Source organism: Macaca mulatta, chromosome 6 (assembly GCF_049350105.2).
Source record: "Macaca mulatta isolate MMU2019108-1 chromosome 6, T2T-MMU8v2.0, whole genome shotgun sequence".
Taxonomy (NCBI): Eukaryota; Metazoa; Chordata; class Mammalia; order Primates; family Cercopithecidae; genus Macaca; species Macaca mulatta.
The window spans coordinates 109,672,778-109,696,496 of NC_133411.1; the positions used below are offsets into that span (position 1 = coordinate 109,672,778).

The 23,719-nt window shown below is 37.4% G+C and overlaps 1 protein-coding gene across 1 annotated transcript in view; it reads right to left on the bottom strand.

The window, feature by feature from the left end:
* The window catches only part of ST8SIA4 (ST8 alpha-N-acetyl-neuraminide alpha-2,8-sialyltransferase 4), a 97,668-nt gene extending 75,811 nt beyond the window's left edge, over window positions 1-21,857 (bottom strand). The window contains 3 exon segments of the mRNA NM_001266232.1: window positions 4,432-4,689; window positions 14,214-14,345; window positions 21,463-21,857. Of these exon segments, the coding sequence (NP_001253161.1) occupies window positions 4,432-4,689; window positions 14,214-14,345; window positions 21,463-21,575 (503 nt within the window). The 5' untranslated portion in view covers window positions 21,576-21,857.
* Between the last annotated feature and the right edge of the window lie 1,862 nt (window positions 21,858-23,719).

The following is a 23,719-nucleotide window of genomic DNA, read 5'->3' on the forward strand; positions in this document are numbered from 1 at the left end:
TGTAAGTCCAATTAGACCTCTTTTTCTTCCCAGTCTCGGGTATGTCTTTATCAGCAGCATGAATACAAACTAATACAGTAAATTAGTACCAGTAGAGTGAGGTGTTTCTGAAAAAAATACCTCAAAATGTGAAAGCTACTTTGGAACTGTGTAACAGGCAGAGGTTGGAACAGTCTGGAGGGCTCAGAACAAGACAGGAAAATGTGGGAAAGTTTGAAACTTCCTAGAGACTGTGGAATGGCATTGACCAAAAGCCTGATAGCAATATGGATAATAAGGTCCAGGCTGAGGTGGTCTCAGATGGAGATGAGGAACTTGTTGGGAACTGGAGCAAAGGTGACTCTTTTTATGTTTTAGCAAAAAGACTGGTGGCATTTTGCCCCTGCCCTAGAGATTCGTGGAGCTTTGAACTTGAGAGAAATGATTTAGGGTATCTGGCAGAAGAAATTTCTAAGCAGTAAAGCATTCAAGAGGTGACTTGGGTGGTGTTAAAGGCACTCAGTTTTATAAGGGAAACTGAATAAAATAAAAGTTTGGAAAATTTGCAGCCTGACAATGTGATGGAAAAGAAAAACCCATTTTCTGGGGAGAAATTCAAGCTGGTTGCAGAGTTTTTCGTAAGTAATGAGGAGCCGAATGTTAATCCCTAAGACAATGGGGAAAATATCTCCAAGGCATGTCAGAGGTCTTCACAGCAGCCCCTCCCATCACAGACCTGGAGACCTAGGAGAAAATGGTATCATGGGCTGGGCCTAGGATCCCTGTATGCAGCCTAGGGACTTGGTGCACTGCATCCCAGCTGCTCCAGCCATGGCTGAAAGGGGCCAATGTAGAGCTCAGGCTGTGGCTTCAGAGGGTGTAAGCTCCAAGCCTTTGCAGCTCCCGTTTGGTGTTGAGCCTGTGAGTGCACAGAACTGAAGAATTCGGGTTTGGGAACCTGGGCCTAGATTTCTGAAAATGTATGGAAATGCCTAGATGCCTAGGCAGAAGTTTGCTGCAGGGGTGGGGTGCTCATAGATAACCTCTGCAAGGGCAGTGTGAAAGGGAAATGTGAGGTTGGAGCACCCCCCTACACAATCCCTACTGGGGCACTGCCTAGCAGAGCTGTGAGAAGAGGGCCACCATCCTTCAGACCCCAGAATGGTAGATCCACAGACAGCTTGCACCCTTTGCCTGGAAAAACTGCACTCAATGCTAGCACGTGAAAGAAACTAGATGGGAAGGTATATCCTGCAAAGTCACAGGGACTGAGCTGCCCAAGACCATGGGAAACCCTCTCTTGCATCAGCGTGACCTAGACATGAGACCTGGCATCAAAAGAGATCATTTTGGAGCTTTAAAATTTGACTGCCCCACTGGATTTTGGACTGGCATGGGCCCTGTAACCTTTTTGCTTTGGCCAATTTCTCCCATTTAGAATGGCTGTATTTACCCAATAACTGTACTCCCATCGTATCTAGGAACTAGCTTGCTTTTGATTTTACAGGCTCATAGGCATAAGGGACTTGCCTTGTCTCAGATGGAACTTTGGACTGTGGACTTTTGGGTTAATTCTGAAATGAGTCAAGACTTTGAGGGACTGTTGGGAAGGCATGATTGGTTTTGAAATGTGAGGACATGAGATTTGGAGGGGCTGGGGTGGAATGATATGGTTTGGCTGTGTCCCCACCTAAATCTCATCTCAAATTGTACTCCCATAATCCCCATGTATTGTAGGAGAGACTGGTGGGAGATAATTTGAATAATGGGGACAGTTTTCCCCATACTGTTCTCATGGTAGTGAACAAGTCTTACGAGATCTGATGGATTTATCATGGGTTTCTGCTTTTGCATCTCCCTCATTTTCTCTTGCTGCTGCCATGTAAGAAGTGCCTTTTACCTCCCACCATGATTCTGAAGCCTCCCAGCCATGTGGAACTGTAAGTCCAATTCAACCTCTTTTTCTTCCCAGTCTCAGGTATGCCCTCATAAACAGCATGAAAACGGACCACTTAAGGAAGTGCTAATGATATTCTGCTAGAAAAGTAGATCTGTTGATTGACAATAGAGGACAAGAAACTGAGAACAGACATTCAAATTCATCTGATAGTTAGTAATAAGGTAGATAAAGAATCTAGGAGTCACAGAATATGGGGTAAAAACAGTTAAACCAGTTTACTGAACATCACTGGAGTTGGGTTACTATAGGAATGATCAAAGAATATTCCAAATTGAAGTTGGAGTGCATTAGTATACGGCAGATTATAGGGTTTTAAATCTAAAAAGTAGGCATGAAATTACGTGCCTAAAACATAAAAGGAAGAGAAAGTATATGTACAATATCAAGTTCTAGGCATTTTGCTGAAGTAGCACCAGAGTAGCTTAGTAGTGATCTAAATGTCCAGTAGTCCATAGTAGAATTGTGAAAGCAATACTATCAAGTGGCCAGTTGTTGCTTGGCCAGTAAAAGAGAAAATAGTCTTCAATTTTAGAATAAGAGGGGTGGACAGAAAGATTTTTTGAGATCAGAATTTTATTCACAGGTTGACCACATCCCAGAAATCTGGAAACCTATAGGCTTGCCATAGCCAATTACAAGGAAGTGAGATATAGTGCAGGCTGTATAACTTCTAGAAATTGAAGGCAGGAAAAGTGAAAATGAAAGGTGGTAGTATAAAGCAAGGTTGGTCACCAGCCACTCTTAAGACAGAGTGTAGGAACCTACTTATTGGACACACAATTCCACATGAGATAAGAACTCAGTAGTTTAGGAATTGGAATAATGCAAAATCCCAGTCAATAGAAACTGGAGTAACAAAGCCAGATCAGGAAGCAATAAGGAAATGACGTAAACTTTGGGGACTACTGTCATCAGGCCTCTAACATTACCCACATGTAAAAGCAGTCTTCATTTCAGAGTCACAGCTGGGGCTAAATCTAACAACTTGGCCCCCAGTGTCAAAGTTTAGAGGGATGCAGAAATAAGAAGTCATTTAGACTCTACTTTCCTTCAGTATTATCACCTTTCAAAATTCCCTATTGTGATTGCTGAAATCCTTACATTGCAACAATTTTGATTATGCCTTGACATCGTTACTTCTTTATTTTACCTACCTTATGATTTAGTCACATCAGAAATTCTAGAGGCCTTACATTTTTTCACAGCTATATTTTGCATAGACTTCAACATTTGAAGCTCCTGATTTCCACTTCCATTGCCATTCCCTCATCAAATTTTTTACATCCTCTTTCTATACAATTGTCTTTGTTTATATCTACTTGTTCACAAGGTTTCTCTCATAGTCTAATTAGTGTAAGAGTTCAAGTTTTAAAAGGCTAAATTGATTTCACATTAATCTCTGACCCTGCACCCAAGAGAGAAAAGGAAAGATAATAAGGAAAAATGTTTGCAGTTTTATTTGCTGTTACGCATTTTCTTCACTTGATAATGCTTGGGTGTGATTTTTCATGACTTTTTTTTTTTTAAAGTAGTTGCCTATTTATGATTTAATACATACATAATTAGTTATCTTTCCTTTTAAGACTTTATTTCAAAAATATTCAAAAAATATTCAAAATATTCAAAAATAATATATTCCAGCATATCTTCAAGAGACTGTGTTTTTCAACATGTCAACTCAGCATACTTTTCTTCCATCTTTAAATTGTACTATTTCATATTTCAATATCCATGTTTCATTCATTTAGCTAATTTTTCTAAGGAACTAAAACAATCCAAAAAAACTGTACAGATATAAAAATTGACCATTAAAAACTGCTTACATTTATGATGTGATTATAATTCCATTTCTACTGTTGAGTTTTTTCAGTTAATAGATTAATCAAACACACAATTCATCAAATGTCTTTTAACCATTAATGAAAAACAAACATGCATGCTTAATTATGTAAGAAAACCATAAAACTCAAACATACTAACATACACAAATATCACATATAAAGAGAAATTAAAGAAATATGGCTCAGGATATCAAATATAAACTTGTTAAACTATGTTCTTACTATCTCTTAGATAATTATTAATAAAAAGTAACATTAACATAAATCTATTACATCATTCCATAGTAATATTGATAATCTTTATACACCAAATACAATCACACAAAACTATAGAATATGAAGAAGAGATACTAAGAAAAAAGTTTGTGTGGAATATTAAATTTAATAAAATTGCCATTTGCCTCCCCCCTCACCAAAAAAAGCTGTGTGAATCTTGTTGCTGTGATGAGATCACTTTTTCTTTCAACTATGCAATAATTATAATATTCTCTTCCAGGGTAAATATAATTTAAATGTTACACAGAAAAGGATATCATAGACAAATATTTGTTTGAGCTTTTAGTAGTACTTTGAAATTTTCTAACAGTTTTCCATCCCCAAGTAAAATGTCTTTGAAAAACTTACAATCTCAAAAAACAGAAGAAAACTCACCTTATTACAAAATTGTGACTGTCAATCTCCTTTCCACATTCACTGTCTAGCAGAATGCCAGAATTTCCAACAACAGCACAGGTCTTAAACCTGCGATTCTTCATTGGTGAAACTTCAGGTAGGAGGCTATGTAGATCATGAGAAATATTTAGTGTCCGGCGCCTATCAAGCACATAGTGTATGACATCACCAGGCTTAAAACTGCTCTTGACCACTGAGACATCTCGTTCTGCATCTAAGAAACGAAGTATGTTCTTCCTGTGTTTGAAATACAAGCAAAGTTTTTATATTACCATCAGCATATCCAAGAACTGGTGGTGTCATTTAAAAAGTAACATAAGAAGAAATACAAATTGGCAAACTATTAATCTTAGATTACCAAATCGGTAAGCTATGAATCTTAGGTGGTGATTAAACCAATGAATTAAGTTGATTCTATAAGAAATAAAATTTTAAAAATCATTTGCACAGATTCTTCATGACTGTGTACATAGATATAGTATATACATCTATTTGTGGAGTTATAAAAAGTACTCCAATTATCAAAATATATAGAAAAATTGGTATATTAAGTAGAACACAGTTGCCATGACTTGACTTTGAATAGTTATTCTGCTAGCTTCAGCCTATTTTGATAGTCATAAATGTTGTTTAATATCATCTAGTTAAGGTGGAGAGAAATAATTTGAGATTGTTTTGATTGTATCACAGTTAATGCTATTAAAAGGAATGAACTTCTCAAACTTATATACATTTATACATATGATATGTATATTATAATTATCTAAAGAAGAATTAAAACTATAGCAATAAATATATATGCAACTTTTTCTCTAAGATCAAGAGTCCAGGAAGTAAGATGGATACTTCAAAGACAAAATGAATAGATAGAACATTGGACTGTGTGTGGCAGAGGTAGCTAATTGTTCCTTAGTTTCCTTTATTCTCTTTTTCCTTCTAATATTTGAACCTTCTAAGTTTTACCTGGTCACATGGATGCTCATCAAGTCTCAAAACCCAAGTAGAGCTCAGCTGGGTCATGCAAGTTAGTTTTCTTAATTAAATAGGATATGAGTGGATCATATGAGTTTATGTGAGAAATAAAGAAATTTCCTACTTGTTTGGCCACTAAATTTTAAAGTTACTTTTTTGGTCGATACTTAGCCAACCCATACCTAATATATAAATTGATAACAGATTGAGAGCTACATGAACATAAATATATGCATATGCTTAGGTAGATGATGGAAAATGATTTTTTTATATATATACACACATATATATATACATCCTATATATGTATAATTATTATACTATACATATATATGGCTGGCTGGAGAACTGATGATCCTTGGCATGATATAGAAAAGCACCTGATACAAATGCTGTCTGCAATAATTGGGAAGTTGTGCCATACATCTAATAAATATGTTGTTCTTAGATAATTGTTTAAAATGTGTCTGTATGTTGGTTTATGTTAGTTTCTCCTTTTAGCAAGGCACTAAAAGAGGTGAAGTCAGGCATAAAATAGCCAACTAACTTGCAGGCTGAGATAAAAGAGAATACATATCTAGCAGTGCCTGTAATCTGAACTGTGTGAGAGTCTATTGATTGGGACCTTTTAAATGTTTCTGTAACCCCAATTAGCAAGAGATACCACTATAAATTGGAGCCATCCCGGCAGCAAAAGGGATATTGCCTTCCCATATAAGTCCATAGATTCAAATGACTTAAGGGTAGCTGCCATTAAATTGAGAGGAGGGAAGGATAGGTCAGAGTACTTAGAGGAGAGTTCGAAGGCTTAAGAACAGTGAGCAGAAGAAATCACTGGATGAGGTTATTTATACCTGGAACTAACAAGAAGGGAAGAGTCCGGGACCCTAGTAGGTTTTAAGGAAAAAAAAAGTGTATATATATATACACACACACACACACACATGTGTATACACACACACACACACACACACACACACATATATATATATGGCTTTAACATCTCAGCTCTAGAGAAACATGAATCAACAAAATCTAATGCTTAATATGCATGCTTTACCAGTACAAGTTTTCCTACTATGTGGTCAAGTTATTACCTGATATTCAAAGCAGGGGGTTGTGTTTAGCTCAAATTATGAACCTGGTCTACAAAAGTCTGGAATTGTTTGATTCTAGGGGTATCCAACATAATAGGGGATATACAACATAATAACAGCAAGAAACAATTTAAGAAAACTCTACACCTAGGTTGGAAATTGGATATTATTTACTAAAGTGCTGTTAGTGCAAGCTTATATTTTCAAAGTAATAACAATAATGGCATTATTTTAACATTTAAGATATGATGGACACATTTTTTCCTCTACTGCTCTTACTTTTTAAGTTCATCACAATTAGTAAATTTTATTACTGAGAGCAGAATATAACCTTACCCCTTGACTCCATCAAAAGAGTAATTCTCTAACTCAGAAGGCATAAGCATGATTAGCAAAGAAGGGAGGAAAGTAACTCATATCTTTTCTTTTGTTGTCTTTATTTGTATTTGCTCTAAATAGGTTCCAGTTTAATATTTGTTCTAATTAGAAAACCAAGTGATTGAAAAACTCTGCTCTGATTTTATAAACAAGAAATATGTCCATCAGCTAGTTGAAAAAATAATTTTATGATTTTTTCCCAAATATTCTGAATATCAGGTTAAAAGCAGTAGAGTTTGTACAGGAAAGCCTATATAATACTCTACAAATGAAATCACAAAATTTGATAGAAATACCACTGACACACCATAACAGTTTATCTTAGCAAAGTCCAGGTTATATAAGAAGATAATTATATTTTAAATAAGAAACCCTAGGGCTTATGTATTATAGAAACTGCAAAAGTGTTTATGTCAAGCACTTAATGATTTTTCACAAAAGTTAACAACTAGCACCAAAAGTGTCAATATGCAGAGACTTTTGTATATATTTATTGAGTACCACTTATTTGTCTGGTGAATAATTAATATCTGACACCTGTACTTCAACAGAAATTTCTCATTTCCTGTGTAAATGACAAGGCTGGCTCTAAAATAGAGACTACACGGATGTGGTTAAATCATCAAGCTAGATGGTGTTATCGTTTTTCTTTGAATATAATTTAAATGGGTTGCTGTAGAGCTATTTGAAGATGTACGCTACCAAGAAGTGGCATGTTTGCAAGCTTACAGCGAGTAGATTAGTAGTCCTGGTGTGAAAAAAGACTCTGTAGCTTGGAAATCCAAACGGGAAATGGTCAAAAAAGTTAACACTTACATGCTAGTCAACTAACATCAAAAGGGACTTTCCAATAACAGCACCTTTGCTGTGTTACAGACAAGTTAGTTGCAAAAATAATGTAAAACATGTCTTTTAAGTTCCTGAGTATAGCCAGGCGCGGTGGCTCACGCCTGTAATCCCAGCACTTTGGGAGGCTGAGGCGGGCAGATCACGAGGTCAGGAGATCGAGACCATCCTGGCTAACACAGTGAAACCCCGTCTGTACTAAAAATACAAAAAAATTAGCCGGGCGTAGTGGTGGGCGCCTGTAGTCCCAGCTACTCGGGAGGCTGAGGCAGGAGAATGGCGTGAACCCTGGAGGCGGAGCTTGCAGTGAGCCCAGATCGCGCCACTGCACTCCAGCCTGGCAGAGTGAGACTCTGTCTCAAAAAAAAAAAAAAAAAAAAAAAAAAAAAAAAAAAAAAAAAAGTTCCTGAGTATAATTAAATCTCTTTACTTTATTTACTCTTAGGGAAAAATGATTTAAAAGGAGAACTATAAGAGTTAAGCAAAGTTTTGAAAGACATCATATTGTCTAACTCTTAGAAGAAACTAATGCTTAATAAGATAAATAATTACGAAATGCAGATTTTAATTACATGTTTTTCCAATGTTGTTATAGGCTCGCCAGTATTTTTTTCAATTGAAGCAGTAAAAATAGTAAAAGTGATTTCAAAACAAAAATGACTACCAACTCACATAGACGAATCAAAATATAAAAACACAAAAAGTTTAGGCAAAACTCAGAATTCGCTATTTTACAAAGTAAAAAGTAAAAGAGGTAAACTTTAGTGACTCTGGGTTTTTTGTTTTTGTTTTTGTTTTTGTTTTGTTTTGTTTTCTTATTCCCGAACCAAACTTTTAGTTTCTGTTTTAGGTCTTCTACATATGTGAAGTTATCTGAGTTAAGATTCCTTTTCTAGGATCCAAGAAAGACTGAAAGTAATTACTATGAGTGAATAATATTATGACTTAAGTGCTTAATAATTTCTGGAAACGGTAAGAAAAGGTTGGCTTTTTATCTCCTAGTGAAAACAGTTTTTAGACTGTAGATGTAATGCAGAATTAAAAGCTTTGTGAATTTGCTAAGTCTAGTTGTTGTTCAGACTATAAATATGAAAAAAAATGCATTCAAATATAATTAGCTAAATGTCACTGGAAGCATAGAAAACTCCTGTATTTACACTGAACTGAAACAACACCATGTCACCAAGGAGAACATACATGCTTTTGCTAAGAAGACAATTGATAGAAATTTTTGTTTAACTGCAGGTCAAACAAAATTATTTGAGAAATGAGAGAGGTAGAAAGAAAACTGGCTTTAATATCTATGCTCTATCTAGAGAAACATGAATCAACAAAAGCTAATGCTTAATATGCATGCTTTACCAGTACAAGTTTTCCTGGTACGTGGTCAAGTTATTACCCGATATTCAAAGCAGGGGGTTGTGTTTTCTGTGCATGACTCAAAAGAACAGACAAACCAAAAAAAGACCCTTCACAGGTCTTTAACTGTCATTTTGTGATCATAATGCAACTTTCGAAGCTTCATAAGATAAGCAAACACCTAAATTGAGTAACTATTTTAACGTTAAAGATAACTGAAGGAATCTGAAAATGTGTTTCATTTTCAGTGAAACTAAGTATCTTAGTCATAGAAATTATTTATTGTTAGGCAATATCAGCCTTAAACTGAGAGGTTGGTTTGGACTGTTGAACTGACAAGTAGAGTTCTACACGGAAACTTTTAACTGAATTTTCAACTAGAACTTCCCTTTCAACATCACCTATCACTTGAAATAGCAACTGCAGAATCCCAGAAAATGAATTTACTGAACATTGTTTAGTAACAAGTTTTCACTTGTGAAAAGTTAAATATAGCTAAGCTATCACCAAGTGCCACTCTTCTCTGTAAGTTTCTTGGCAATAATAAGCACACAGTTGCAACTAAAATTTAATCTAAATGACATTGTTAACTATATCAGAAAATATGTGTGACAAATCTTATAGGTGGAATGTATCACAAGTTGAGAAGCAAATTAGGCTATGATACATATATTAGGGATCAGTTTTTGCAAACTTTAGACACTGACTACAAGAAAAATCACTGTAAATTAAGTTAGTACTGACACAGTTCACTAAAAGAAAATAAAAAGTAAAATTAAAAAATGCCAAGTGTTTCATTATGCCTACAAAAAAACAGAGAGAACATACATATTTTGTTTATTTATTTCAAAAGATTATTTTTGCAAGGCAACTTGCCTTAAAGCGCTGAAAAAATAAAACCTTTAACTGTATCTTGTTTAGGATTTCTAAGACCTAGCAGTTATGGGAAAGCCATCTTAGTACCCTCAAAAAAAAAAAAAAAAAAAAAAAATCTTAAACACAGCAAATGAAAAGGCAAAATTGTCCCACAATACTTGATGAAGAGCATTTTTAGTTTAATTTACACCCTAGACTGCCATTTGATATTTGGTCCAGCATTTGGTAATGTTGAATGAAAAATATCTTGTGTTATTTTAGAGCAAAGAGAATCATTTATTCCATAATGATAAATTTTAATAATATACATTTGGGTACGAAAATATATTATTAACAAAAAAAATATTTATAAGGTCCTGGTTCCTCAGTCAGGAGGTCTGGGTTTGAGTCTTGACACTGCCACTAATAAGCTTTGTGACCTGAGATTAACTCTACTGGTAACTTATTGATCAAAGCCAGTAGAAGATGGTATACACATTGTATGTATACCTTTTTGTAAAGTACATCTATGTATGCAAAAGAAAATTTTTCTTGTCAGTTAAGCATCTATAAATTTGCAATTATGTTTAGTTAACCTGCAAGTTTTATGTATTTCAGATCATTGATATATCATGACACTAAGAGCTGAAATATTGTTTCCTAATTTTGATGTGATAAAGCTGTCCTGATGTGTACATTTGTACATTTCTATACATCTATAATTCATGTTTGCACTGTTTGAGGTTTCTAGTCAACATATAAAAAACAACAACAAAAAAAGAAAATAAATAATCCAAATATGGAAAAAAAGTCAAGTTGCAAGTATTGGACCTGACTGTATAATCTCTCAGTACAATGTTCACAGATTTATTCACAACATCTAATGGATCTTAAATATGTCATTTCTTAGCTTGTAATAATAAAGAACAAACTTTTATCAATAATATCAAGCCTTAAAACTAGGATAATTATTTTGAGTGCAAAGTTAGCTGTAGAATGCATAAACTCCATATATTTTGAATCCTCAAAGTACAATGAAGTAACACATGGAACCATTTCTCATAGACAACTCCATAGAAGTACAGTTGTTTGATGAATACATAGGAAGCAATTCTTGGTGTGCTTATGAAAATAATATAAGGCATATGGGAATGAAGGGGCTAGTAATAGGGATGAAAATCATATCTACAAATGTAAAAAAATATATCTCAGGAACTATTTTCACATTTTAATATGTGGACAAAATTAGGAATATAATAAAAGTATCATAAGTTTAATAAGATTTTTAAATTTGAAAGATTTATAATCATAGTTGAATCACGTAAGATAAAAATTGGTTGGAAATAATGTCTTTATGTTCTTACTCATAAGTGGGAGTTGAACAATGAGAACACATGGACACAGGGAGGGGACCATCACACACCTGGGCCTGTCGTAAGGCAATGGACAAGGGGAGGGAGAGCATTGGGACAAATACTTTATGCATGCAGGGTTTAAAACGTAGATGATGGGTTGATAGGTGCAGCAAACCACCATGGCACATATATACCTATGTAACAAACCTGCATGTTCTGCACACATCCTGGAACTTAAAGTAAAATAGAAAATAAATTAAAATAAACAAAAATGTAAAAGTAGAATTTTGAAAACATTTTTAAAATTTACCCACAGCCAATCACTGACCCAAAGTGATATGGAAATTCTTAAATGCCAGAAAGGTGAGGAAGAAAGAAAATAATAATAATAATAATAGTAATAAATGGTCCATAATTAGTTTCCAATATGTCTTTTAAAAATATTTGCAAAAACTAAGCCAACAGTCAGATACTTTCATATTCTAAATTTTTTATTACAGGTGTCAAACTGATTAATACTCACTAGTCATTTCTGCTATAGCCAATTCTAATTTTTATGAACTCTTTGTACATTGTACAATAATGGTTTTTCAAATTATCCTTTCCTTTCAAGGAAGTGACAACCTTGTATGTATTATTCAACATTTGTTCATTGTTTTATTGTTTATTTCTTTAATCTGTTAAGGAGAACCACACAAATATAGTACTAACATTTCATTCATATTATCAGCTATTATAATTGAAAATAGATCACCCTCAAATACCTGAATGCAATGCTCATTGGTTTGTAAAGTTGTAATATGAATCTTCTGGGTCAACTTAGGTTTATTACCCTCCACTTGAATATGTTATTAATAGCAAAATGTATAAAGCCTCATGCATATTTATAGTATTTGATTTTTATATAGCTATTAGGAAAGGCATTACCAGATATAATAATTGAACTAGTGCCAATTACTTATTTAATTTACTTAATAGATTTTTTGTTATCTGACACATTATTTAGCATGGCTAGATATGCTAGTTAAACTATTACAATATTTTATTTTACTTTCTTCCATCAGGTTTCTTTACCAGATCTCTGTAGCCTTATTTGGCCCCTTTCTTGCTAACTCATCCAATTTGAAAGTTATTTTTCTGCTCACAGATCAAATTTTTGCTATTTAATCACCTATCTCTCTCTTTTTCCAATGTACCTTCAAGAAACATGAACCTTCACACCATTCTAAACCAAAATATATCTGTGTTTGTAACCCCACATCGTCTCACATCTTGTGGCTTTTTCCTCATGATTATCTCATCTCTCACAGGGTTTCTAAATTCAAATATGAGGATGGGGATATGAGACAGAGAAGAATGCACTTGATAGATATCATGAAAGATGTGAGTTCCAAGTATGAAAATGTCAAACTTGAGAGACCATGGCTAGGGTCAGCTTTAACCAGCTAAATGTTAGGAAGAGTACAGATTCAGAGTTTTCAAATCTTTCCATTTCTCAAGAGTTTATGGAAATCTGTACTTTTATTTAAAAAACCTCCTGGCTTTTAATCTTGGCTTTAAGGTTTCTTTTTTCTTTATCCAGTGGAAATAAATTTTGCTTGCTGGCCATATTTTACCCAGAAGTCATTGATTTATGAGCTCTATCATCAGATTCTACTTATCTATTCATTCTTGTAGGAGGCACATGAATATAGAAAGCTCCCACCAAACTAACAGCAAACAAATATACACCACTTGACATTGCCATGATTTGATTCCTGTTTCCCTTTCCAGTCAATTTCAAACCTTTAAACCAAAGTAGTAATACTATTCCTGCATCTCCCTGATGCCCATATTTTTAAAATTTCCAGACATAAGTTCAAGTAAATTTCAACATGCTGTAATTATCTTTGCTCCAAAACATTGTGTGAAATTTCTGTGCATACTCTAAAGATGAGTGTAATAGACTAGTAGACTCCTCCTTCAAGTTTCTTATAATCTACACTAAAGGTGGGTATAATCCAAGAAATGAGTAGGTAGAAACCCACGAAAATTAATCAGCCCCTTATATCTTAGTCACTAAGCTACACCTATAAAATCTGTGTGTTAATGCTATCATTGACTTTGAGATTATTTTATTATATAACAAATGTGTTCTTTCACACTTTAGTGAGTTCTTGTTTACTGAAATGCTTTAATTCAAAGGTACCAACCAATATAGTAATGCAATGTAACTATAGAGAAAAAACAATCTTCCTGTTTCCTCCATAATTGAGAAGGTGTGACCCTACTTGTTACCTATTAGTAACAGGTTTATATCAGAAGAAAATTACATACTGGATAAATGTAGGCATGGAGTATGATTTCAAGAGTGGGTTTCAGCTAAAATGACTGGTCTTACAAAGAAGTCAGTAATCTAGAAAGCTTATTTTCTGATTTTTATCCAATTTTTAAAACATGAGCCCACACAGAAATACTCATTCACAGGATAAGACTAATTTATTTATAATCGTCAGCACAATAGGAGTGTAATAGGCTCAATTTTCAACTAGTTGAGAAAACCCAAAAGCAGAATGAAGACTCAATAGGGAAGTTAAAGATAATTCTTAAAATATATGTCCATCCTGAGTAATTGAGTGAAGTATGTTAAATATTAGTACTCTGATGAATATTGTATTCCACTCGTATAAAGACACTATATTCAAAACTCACATATTCATCCTTAAATCTCTGACTATGTAATGGTTTCAGTTTTATGATTTCATATTCTTCAGTGAGCAACATTAAATAGAGCTGGTTCATTCTTTTATTTAAGTATTCATACTTAAACCATAAATCAGGTGTTTAATATAAATTTGCTAAGCCCAACATATTTGAGGACATGATGTGAGATTTATTATGCCTTAGTAAAGAAACTCACCTTATCTCTAGGACCAAAGAGAAATTGATTTTCCAACCTTCTACATTGTGCTGGAAGATTGAAGAGCCAGCCTTTCGAATGATTTTATCAGAGCTATTGACAAGTGACCGACTCAAAGACAATTCACCATCTCTGAAACAAAACAAAATTGCCAGCTTTGTGAAAGTAAGAAACATTTTGTCTATATAGCACAGTACACAATTTGAATTAATACTGGTGATGAATTTTAGATACTTTTTCCCCTACAAGTTAGAAGGAAATATGCAAGCATGATGAAAGGTGTTATGAGGATTAAGTGAATATGACTCTTAGAACAAGAATCTACAGGTAACAATTTCTGAATAAAAAATGGTATATATGGCACTTGAAGAAAAATAATCACCAAACATAAAGACAGAATTACATAATTCAGCAATCTCTCCTCTGGGCATATACCCAAAGGAATTGAAATCAGTATGTCAAAGAGATGCTTGCAGTCCCAAGTTCATTGCAGCATTCTTCACAATAGCCAAGATGTAGAAATAATATATGTGTCCATTAACAGAGGAATAGATAAAGAAAATGTGGTTATATATACCAATGGAGTACTAGTCAGCCCTTAAAAAGAACAAAATCCTGCCATTTCTGCCAACATGAATGAACCTAGAGGACATTATGGGAAGTGAATAAGTCTAAAACAGAGAGACAAATACCTTTTAATATCACTTACATGTTGATTCTAAAACAGTGGAACTCATGGAAGTAGATAACAGAATATAGGGAAGAAGGAGTGGGGAATGGGGAGAAATTGGTCAACAGGTACAAAATTTCACAGTTAGACAGGAGGAATAAGTTCTGTTGCACAACACAGTGACTATAGTTAATAATATTGTATTGTATATTTTTATGTAGCTGCAGGAGATTTTAAATGTTCACACCACAAATAAATGACATGCTTTTGAGGTGATGGATATGCTAATTAGCCTGATCTTATCATTACACAGTGTATACTTGTATAGAAACTTCACATTGTATCCCATAAATATATACAATTATTATTTGGCAATTAAAATATGATTAAACAAATAAGCTCTGTTTCCTACTAGTCACTCACTAGCTCTGTTTAGACAACAGAGACAGAATGTTTTGTCAGTGCTCCTCCATCTGTATAATTGTGATTCCTAAGACTGTAATTTCATTTTTACAGAAGGCATATATGCATAATAGAAGGGGCTTCTGTTTTGAAGCAAGAATAACTTGGACTATCAGGTGATCTGGGCATCTTTGTGACTCTATGACTTGCTTGAGTTCCTGGACTCTACTCTCTTTCTAAGCCATAGTGGTCTTACCTTACCTTGAAAATTACAATAACTTTATCTAATATACCATGGCTTTGTGAGGATCAAGCAAGGCTCTGCATGCAAAAGTAATTTTTCAAAAATTGCATCGATTTCAAAACATCTCAACAATGAGTCACTTCCCTGACAGTTGGTGGAGAGACAGAGATTATAGTAGACAGAAAACTCATTCAGTAGCCATTGTTACTGGCATTTTCTCTTACATTAAAAAAAAAAAAAAAAAAGACTACCTCTCTGCAACCAATAGTGTCAAGCTAGTATATCATGGGGCATGGTACTAGCTGAGATGGTGGTGGGAGTGATGATGCTGGCAGATACCTATAATAGTATGCATGCCATTAGAACATTTATAACTGAATAAATTCATTATTCAATGGACCATTTTCTTGTACTTTATAAATGTAAACCCAGACTCAGAAAATCAAAAAGCTACTTCTTATGGGATACCAATAGTAACCGTAGCCCTTTGAATATTTGTATTTATTTCTTTACATCACCTTTTACTTCTTAGAATGTCAAAATATAGTTAAAAAGTAACATGACTATTTGCTCCATAACAAAGTCTAAATCTGTGTTTTTGTTTTGTTTTGTTGTTGTTGTTGTTTGTTTTTTTTTTACGCAATCCTCTCCTAGTATCAATGGAAACATTGCCTGTGTAACAGTTATTGGATGAGTTCTGTAACTGAAGCCTTATAGTTTGGTATTTTGGTTTGCATTCTTTTTTAAACATGTAGTTTAAATCTGAAGCAGTTCAAAGCATCATAGGCTGCTACTCCCTGTGAAATTCAGAATTCTATAAAAATTAGTATCTTAAACTATCCTACTGATGAAAATGATACATTTGCATGCCTGTGCATGGCAAATAATTATTGCTTTACAGGGGGCATTTAGGATGCCAGGAAACACGGGATGTGCTTTACTGACCATCGGCCTAGAAGTCAATTTTTATATTATATTTCTAATGATAATAACTACTTATGAATAAAAATGTGGCTATACACAGAAGCTAACATTCACACTTTGGGAAATATGACTACATGGTTTCAGGTACAAACTATCACTATTTCTGGGGATAAGAAATATTTCTAATCATCACCTTATTAATTGATGTATCAATGTCCTCTTTTTCTAACCACAGATTGATATCATTACAATAATTATTTTCACCACCAATAAACTTTCATAGGAGAAATAAAAATATACATGGACTTGCACTCTTTAAAATGTGTGGAAAATCAGGGTATGGTGGGCAGTGCCTACTCAGGAGGCTGAGGTGAGAGGATTACTTGATCCTAGGCGTTAGAGACAAGTCTGAGTAACATCACAAGTCCCTGTCTCTAAAAACTAAGTAATTAATTAAATAGATAATCTATAGATGATTGCTTCATTGACATGTAAATACAGATACATTTTTACATGGCAGAATGTTTGCTATGATGTTTTCAGTTGTTCCAAACCTTTTCAGAATATCCAAGATTTAAAAAGTTTAAATCAGTGTTCTATGAATAAAATGCTACCATCTTACTCTGCTGTTTGAATTTCTTTCATTGAGCTGGTGATAAGCCAAATTTCAGACTTTTATCACTGGAAATAATTTTGAATGAAAATATCTGCAACTAGTCACACTTCTTATACTCAGTGTGGGAGAAGGCCACTTAGTACAATCTGAAGCTCTAGAGTAAATTCCTCTGTATAAAGTTAAATGGGTCCCATGGGATGTTTCACTCATGACCTTGGTAGCATTCTGTCTCAGAAAAGGCTCTTCCTTCCCATGAATGCGAAGCTCGAAGGATGTTGCCACCCCTCTACTTATTTCTCTTTCCAGATCAGACATGACTTTTGAACAGCTGCACTGAAAACATTTATTGCATAGGATCATCTACAAGAAGATTCAATACGTACTTTTACAAGGAAAAGAGCAAAACACATCAAAGAAATCACTCTGCACAAATCAATATAATACAAAGGATCCCTGTTTACATGGAGCAAAGAAAAATTCACTAAGATAATCATCCATGTGATACCAATGGCAGGAATTAATCACTTTTTAGGCAACCTAGTATCTACAAATATTTCCAGGCTTCACCACAAGTTACTCTAATAGATTTGCAGTACGTAAGACATATGATTAATTTCACTTCATGGCATTAGGTCTCAAAAGCCCCGTATTCCACCCCACTGAAACTCTTCATGACTTGGCTTTTGAATGTTTTTGTTCCCTTTGGACTAAGTTAAACTTCCTCTTTAATATAAACATTTTAAGAAAAGAATTTGCATGAAACTAAGCCTGAACACACACAGCAGGCCATTTTGTATTTTCATTACCTAAGTGTCAAACAACTAAAAATAAAGATAGGTTCTACCTTAATTTATTGCTTATGAGTTTTATTAGAATTGTGAAATGTGAAATGTGAAGTAAAGTGCAAATTCTAGATTTCACGAGGTTGTGTTTCAACCTAGAACAAACTGGAACTAACTTTGCTGTCAATGGTAATACTCTAAGTAAAAATACTTATTTCCACTTTCAATTTTATCATAGGTTTCAGAACTCATATTGTTGATTACTTAGTAACACAACCTAAAGTACATACTCAAATTATAAGGGAGATTTCTGGATAATAAGAAAAGTAAGTTAGTCTCATTTGTAGTCAACCAGAAAAGTAGTGTGTAGCAAGTGTGTAGCAAGATTTAAGGACTAACAAAACAAATATTTATAGCACATTAAAGTCTATGTTACACTTTCAAATATATTATCTCATTAAATGAGGATGCTTACATATTTTACCTGTGGGAGCCTTACATTAACACATTTCCAATCATACCCAAAAGAGCACAAAGAGCTAGTTAAGTCATAAGCCAACTGTGAGGTCTATTAAGAAAGAAAAGTTACTCAAGAACACACCACTTAATGCCTTCACTGCTCTTTGACTTAAACTTTATTAACTAATAGGCTTTCGTGGAAGGAAACATGAATTTTAGATGTTCAATAAGCATTACTTGACCTATGCTGGAACAATTCCTTATATATATATTTAAAAAACAAAACAAAACAAAACAAACATGCCACAGGTATTCCTTTGGAGATATGAGAGTGTGGATGGTTGGTGAGAAGGTTGTGCTGGTTCTCTATTTTTCCGTCTGCGTGGAATGATGGGACTATAGTAACTGTAGATGGGACCTTCAGTTGCGGGGGAAGGGTCGAAAGGATAAAGGAACTGCCTGTGTATGGCAAAAATGGTAGCAGAAAAGCTAAATATGAATCTGGGGTGGTGACGCAAGATTCAAGGACTACGGAAGGCCCTTCTTTGAAACTGCTGCCAAGCCACAAGGCTCGCAGTGCCCCCCAAAGGCCAGAGACTGCCTTGGTTGCCTCACTTGAATACTGGACCGGGATCTGGAGTCGAACCTCCATTCCAGTTTACTCAAAACTGGCCTCTCCACGTGGCTTGGGTAGAAAGAGAGTCAATGAGATGATTAGATCGTTTCATGAGTCAACTCCTCTACCAGAAGCGCTATTTGGGAGTTGAAACGAAATAACGAGCTCGAGTCACAAGCTTTTCCACTGAACCTTTCATCCTGGAGAAAAAAGAAACAGTGCTCAGGGAGCCTAGATGTCCTCGCATTGTTCCTGGAGCTCCAACTCCATCCACAGTCTCGGTCTCTCAGGAAGAGCCAAAGCAGCCAGGACGCTACAGGGCACGGGTGTAAGCGCGATGTTCGCGGTCAGCCCTCTGCCTCGCCCCACCAGACTGCCATTGCGGGTTTTAATTAAGAAGGAGGAGCCACTTGCCAACTGAGCGTTGAAAGTGACTTTGGTGTGTGTGTGGGGGGGGAGAGGGGGGAGGGAGGGGGGCGGGGAGGGACGAAAGGGGCCTGAGTCCTGAAATAAAGGCTTGCCCCTGTCTTCTCACTCATTCTTTCCCCCTCGCCGCCAGCGCTCTGGGAGCAGGGGGATAGCCCCGGTGCGCGCCTCTCTTCCTGTTTGGATAACTCAAGCGCCTGCCCCAACGCCTTCTCAGCCAAGCTGGGAGGAAACTGCCTCAGCTTGAAAAGGATGCGGGCAAAAACCCAGCCCGGCTAGCTCAACTGCCGCGCCTGTGCCCGCCTCCTCTGCCTTAACGCCTAGGGCTGCTTCCACCAGCCGGCGACGTCCAGGAAAGGCCACAGGAAAAATGACACCCGTGCAATGTGGAGTGTCCCGGCTCCACTCCCCCCGCAGGGATTCGAGGCGCGTTCCTTTTCCTGGCCACGGTTTAGGGAGGCTCGGAGACTGACACCTCGGCAGTATCTGGCGACCCTCTCCTCACTCGCCCCGCCCACTTCTGCTCTCCAGGGTCCGAGCCAAGGGCCCGAACCCTCGGAGCCCTAGTGAGCCTTGGCCGCTTTGTCTGAGATCAGGCTTATCTTCCTAGCCCACCGCCCGGGAGGGAACAAAGAGCCTCGACCCTCACGCTCTAGCCTCTGCCTCTCATCGGAGCCCCACGCGCCCATTCATCACCTTTCTAAAGACCCCTTTGTCTGTCTGGCAAGCACAGGTCTGCAAGGGATGCCCACGCCCCTGCCCAAAGTCCTGCTTTTCTAACAATTGAGCCAGATTGGATATTCAAGCCACCCAGTCTTGTGTAAACGATCTCATACCGGTCTCTTTTACCCCCTCAGAATAGACCATGTTTAGATTCGTTGATGCATAACGACCATTCCAGTCCATTCCTTGCTAGCTTTTTCATTCTCTTCCAGTCCTCATTGACTGTGCTACTGTTATCCTGGTTTTCTACAGAATAGCAAGTCCTTCTGTAAGGATAAACCTGCATCTTGCTCACTTAAATAAATGCTTATTACCTAGGGAGCAGGAATATCAAGAAATGGAGTGCAGGAAGTTTAAGAGCATGTGTGTGTGTTAGCAGTCCCATCACACATACACACACAAACACACACACAGACACACACGCGCAAGGACTGTTTTCTTTGTTTTAATCAATGTCAGATAAAAATATAAACCGGGCAGGCATCTCTGCTGGTGTGTAGTTTCTGATAGAGGACGCCTCCAAACCGGAACAGGGAGGACTTCCGAAACAGGACTTTGAATAGAGTTGACAATCAGGTTCACATCCTCAGAAAAAGGCTTCCAGGCTATGTCAGCAACACAAAGTTGCACCACCTCCTGGGTAAACTTCAAAGACACAGAGGCCAGCGGGTGGAAGGAAGTGTGATATTTAGAGAACTTAATGGGGCGGGGGAGAGTCTGAACTCATCTAGACAAACTAAAAAAAAAAAAAAAATAGCAGAAATATAGTCTCTGTGAAGCTACAGTACCCAGTTTCTTTCTAAAACTGTAACCATGACGCCCATGCGTTTTACCCATAGAAGAACAAATAAGGAAGTATCCTTAGTGGTACTGGAGTTTCTAACGCAAATTATAATACATTAATCTATCCAACGTCAAAAAGAAAAAAAAAATAGAGAAACAGAGTATACCTATTTCCTGCTTTCTAAGCTTTACCTTCAGCCTTTCAAGAAACGATCTATCTCCAGTATCTCCTTAGGTGATAGGACAGATAAAACAGGCAACCGTTTGGAGAATAAAGACATCTCTCTCTGTCCACAGATTAAAAGGACAAGGGCACACGTTCTTTGTTGACACTTCTGCAGTGACTTCTCCTTTGGCGTGAGAGCACCCAGGGCCAACACAACTGTCACCACAACCGCACAGAGCAAGTTGAACTCATACTGGGAACAGCTTAGAGAAGCACGCACATCTCAACAACAGCCTTTGTTATTTAATTCATGACACTAACCACACGCAAGCTCAAACACACACACATGCTATCCTAACCACCACTCTACCTTCTATATTCACATTTCATTTATGGCTTGACTTTTTGTCATATCCTGAAATGAAGCTTTGCATTTACCCGATGAGTTGCGTCTCCTGGTGCTCCTCAGTTCTTGCTATTTCTTTTGTCTTATAAAAGATCAGGAGCAGACTTATTGTGCAGATCGTCCACCTCTTCCTAATGGAGCGCATCTTGGGTGCCCGGGAAAGTCCTGGTTGCCCCAGCTCCGGCACCTTCTCTTGATATAAAGACTCCGTTTTGGGGAGATAGTCGCGGGGTTGAAATCTGTAAAATGCGAGGAGAGCTTGGAGCCGGGATCCCAGGATCAGATCGCTGGGGTCTTCTGTGGCCGAGCTCCCTCTTGTCCTCGAGCGCTGCCCAGCGACCTCTCGCCCCGTTCGCGCCAGGGTCGCTCAGCGCCTCCTCCCTGGGGCTCAGGTTTCTTTTCAGATGAGACACCTTGTGCATTGGAGGTGGCGGCAGCTTCTGCAGCTGGGTTCGGGGGCGTCACTGGCCCTTCCCTCTTGCTAGGAGATAAACGCTGCGCAAAGCCAATCACCGGGCTAAGGGGGCGGAGGCTGCTTGGAGAGTAACGTCCCCGGCTCTGCCTGCTCTGTGCCGGGAGAGGAAGCTCACAGTGCTACGCGCCTGCGAGCTCACGCACATACACATATACATACATACATACGCACACACATGTACACACAGAGCCACACACACTCTCCTGGGACATCAAAGCATCAGCTCTCTGGACCTGGGGGCTCCAAGATAGTCTATCCGCATCTAGGTGAGAGGGCACCTCGCCTGGGGACAGATTACAAAAGCGTCCCGCCCGAGGAATGCTTCGGGTAGAGCTAGGGGTGGATTGCAAGAGGAGTACCTTCTTTCAATCGCTTTTGCTAAACACACACCCTCACACGCAAAAACAAGCCCTCCGAGGTGGAGTGAAACGGGGTGCCGGAGTGGGGATGGCGTTGGAAGGAAGAAGACTTTTATTATTCCACCAACAGCTCAATCTGGAAAGACACGCATGAACCTGTTAGGCGATCAGCCCACTCTGCATGGGTGGTGGACGACGACCCTGGCTCAGCATTCTGAAGGAAACAAGTGATGATAGAGGTGTCATTAGGAACTTCATGGATATTTATGCTCCTCTCTTTAATTCTCATTTGGAAACTCCTCACGCAGAAGTCAAGGAAACTCAAGTCCCGCTTAAACTTCATTGCAGAGAAACAGGGTTCTGAAAAAAAAAAAAAAAAAAAAAAAAAAAAAAAAAAAAAAAAAGCAGCTACCACGGACCTCTCTTTTAAACGCAAATACACCCACACACATTCGGATACCAAGAAACGAAGGAAAGAAAGAAGGAAAGGAAAGAAAAGGGGGGGGGGGGGAGGAAGGAAGAACAAAGTCCTCTCCAAAAGTCTCAATTATATATACATACATATGCAGCCTCTGATTGTCACCTCTCCTCCGTCCTACCATTTTTCGTACTTGTATTGGGTGGCAGGGACACTCTTCAAGAGTTCTGTGTTCAAGCGCTCGCTCTGAGTACCTCTCCTCCATCCTTTGGTCCTTGACGTCAGTGGAAGAGATGCTTGCTACTCTGTTAGTACCACGCCTTGGTCCCGGTCTTTAATGTGGTCTGGTAGGTCGGGAGGCACCTCTAGCATGAGACAAGGTATTGGAACCAGGATTTCCCTCATCTATATGCGCCCGTCCCCAGCTCCCTGGTCGCCAGAGTTTCTCTCCAGTTGAATTCCTTGTTCCTTCAGGTTGAACAGTAGCTTCAGCGGTCTTTCATGCTCAGAAATGATGAGGCCCAATTCCAATCTTCCCTCCCGCCGGAAGTAAGAAGGGGAATTCTGAGTTGCTTGTCGCCTGACAGCTTAAAAGAGCAACGAAAACTACCAGCATCTTTGCTTAAAAACCTGAAGTTCCCTCCAGTGTTTACCATACTTCCTCTAGAGTTTAGGAAGTTAAGAACTTGTGAGATCTTGAGTTTCCTCCTCGCAGCACAGCGAACGGGGTCGGTTATAAAAATGCTCCAAGGAGCAAGTAATTACGAACCTTTATTGACACTACAAGTGCCCCGCAGGGAGCATTTCGAGTTTATTGATGTCTAGGCAAATCCAGCCTGCATTAATGCATTTCCGTTGGACTGACTTCTGTTAGACTCACTTTTATTCTGGCAAAAACTGCCGTAATAAAACAGCTTCTTATTCAAGTTAAAAGAGTTCGGGGGCTGAGGGCAGGGGTCGGGTGGGATAGGGATGCGTGGTGAGGATGCTAATTTATCAAGGATAAACTTTGATTTGTAAACAGTAGACAACTATAT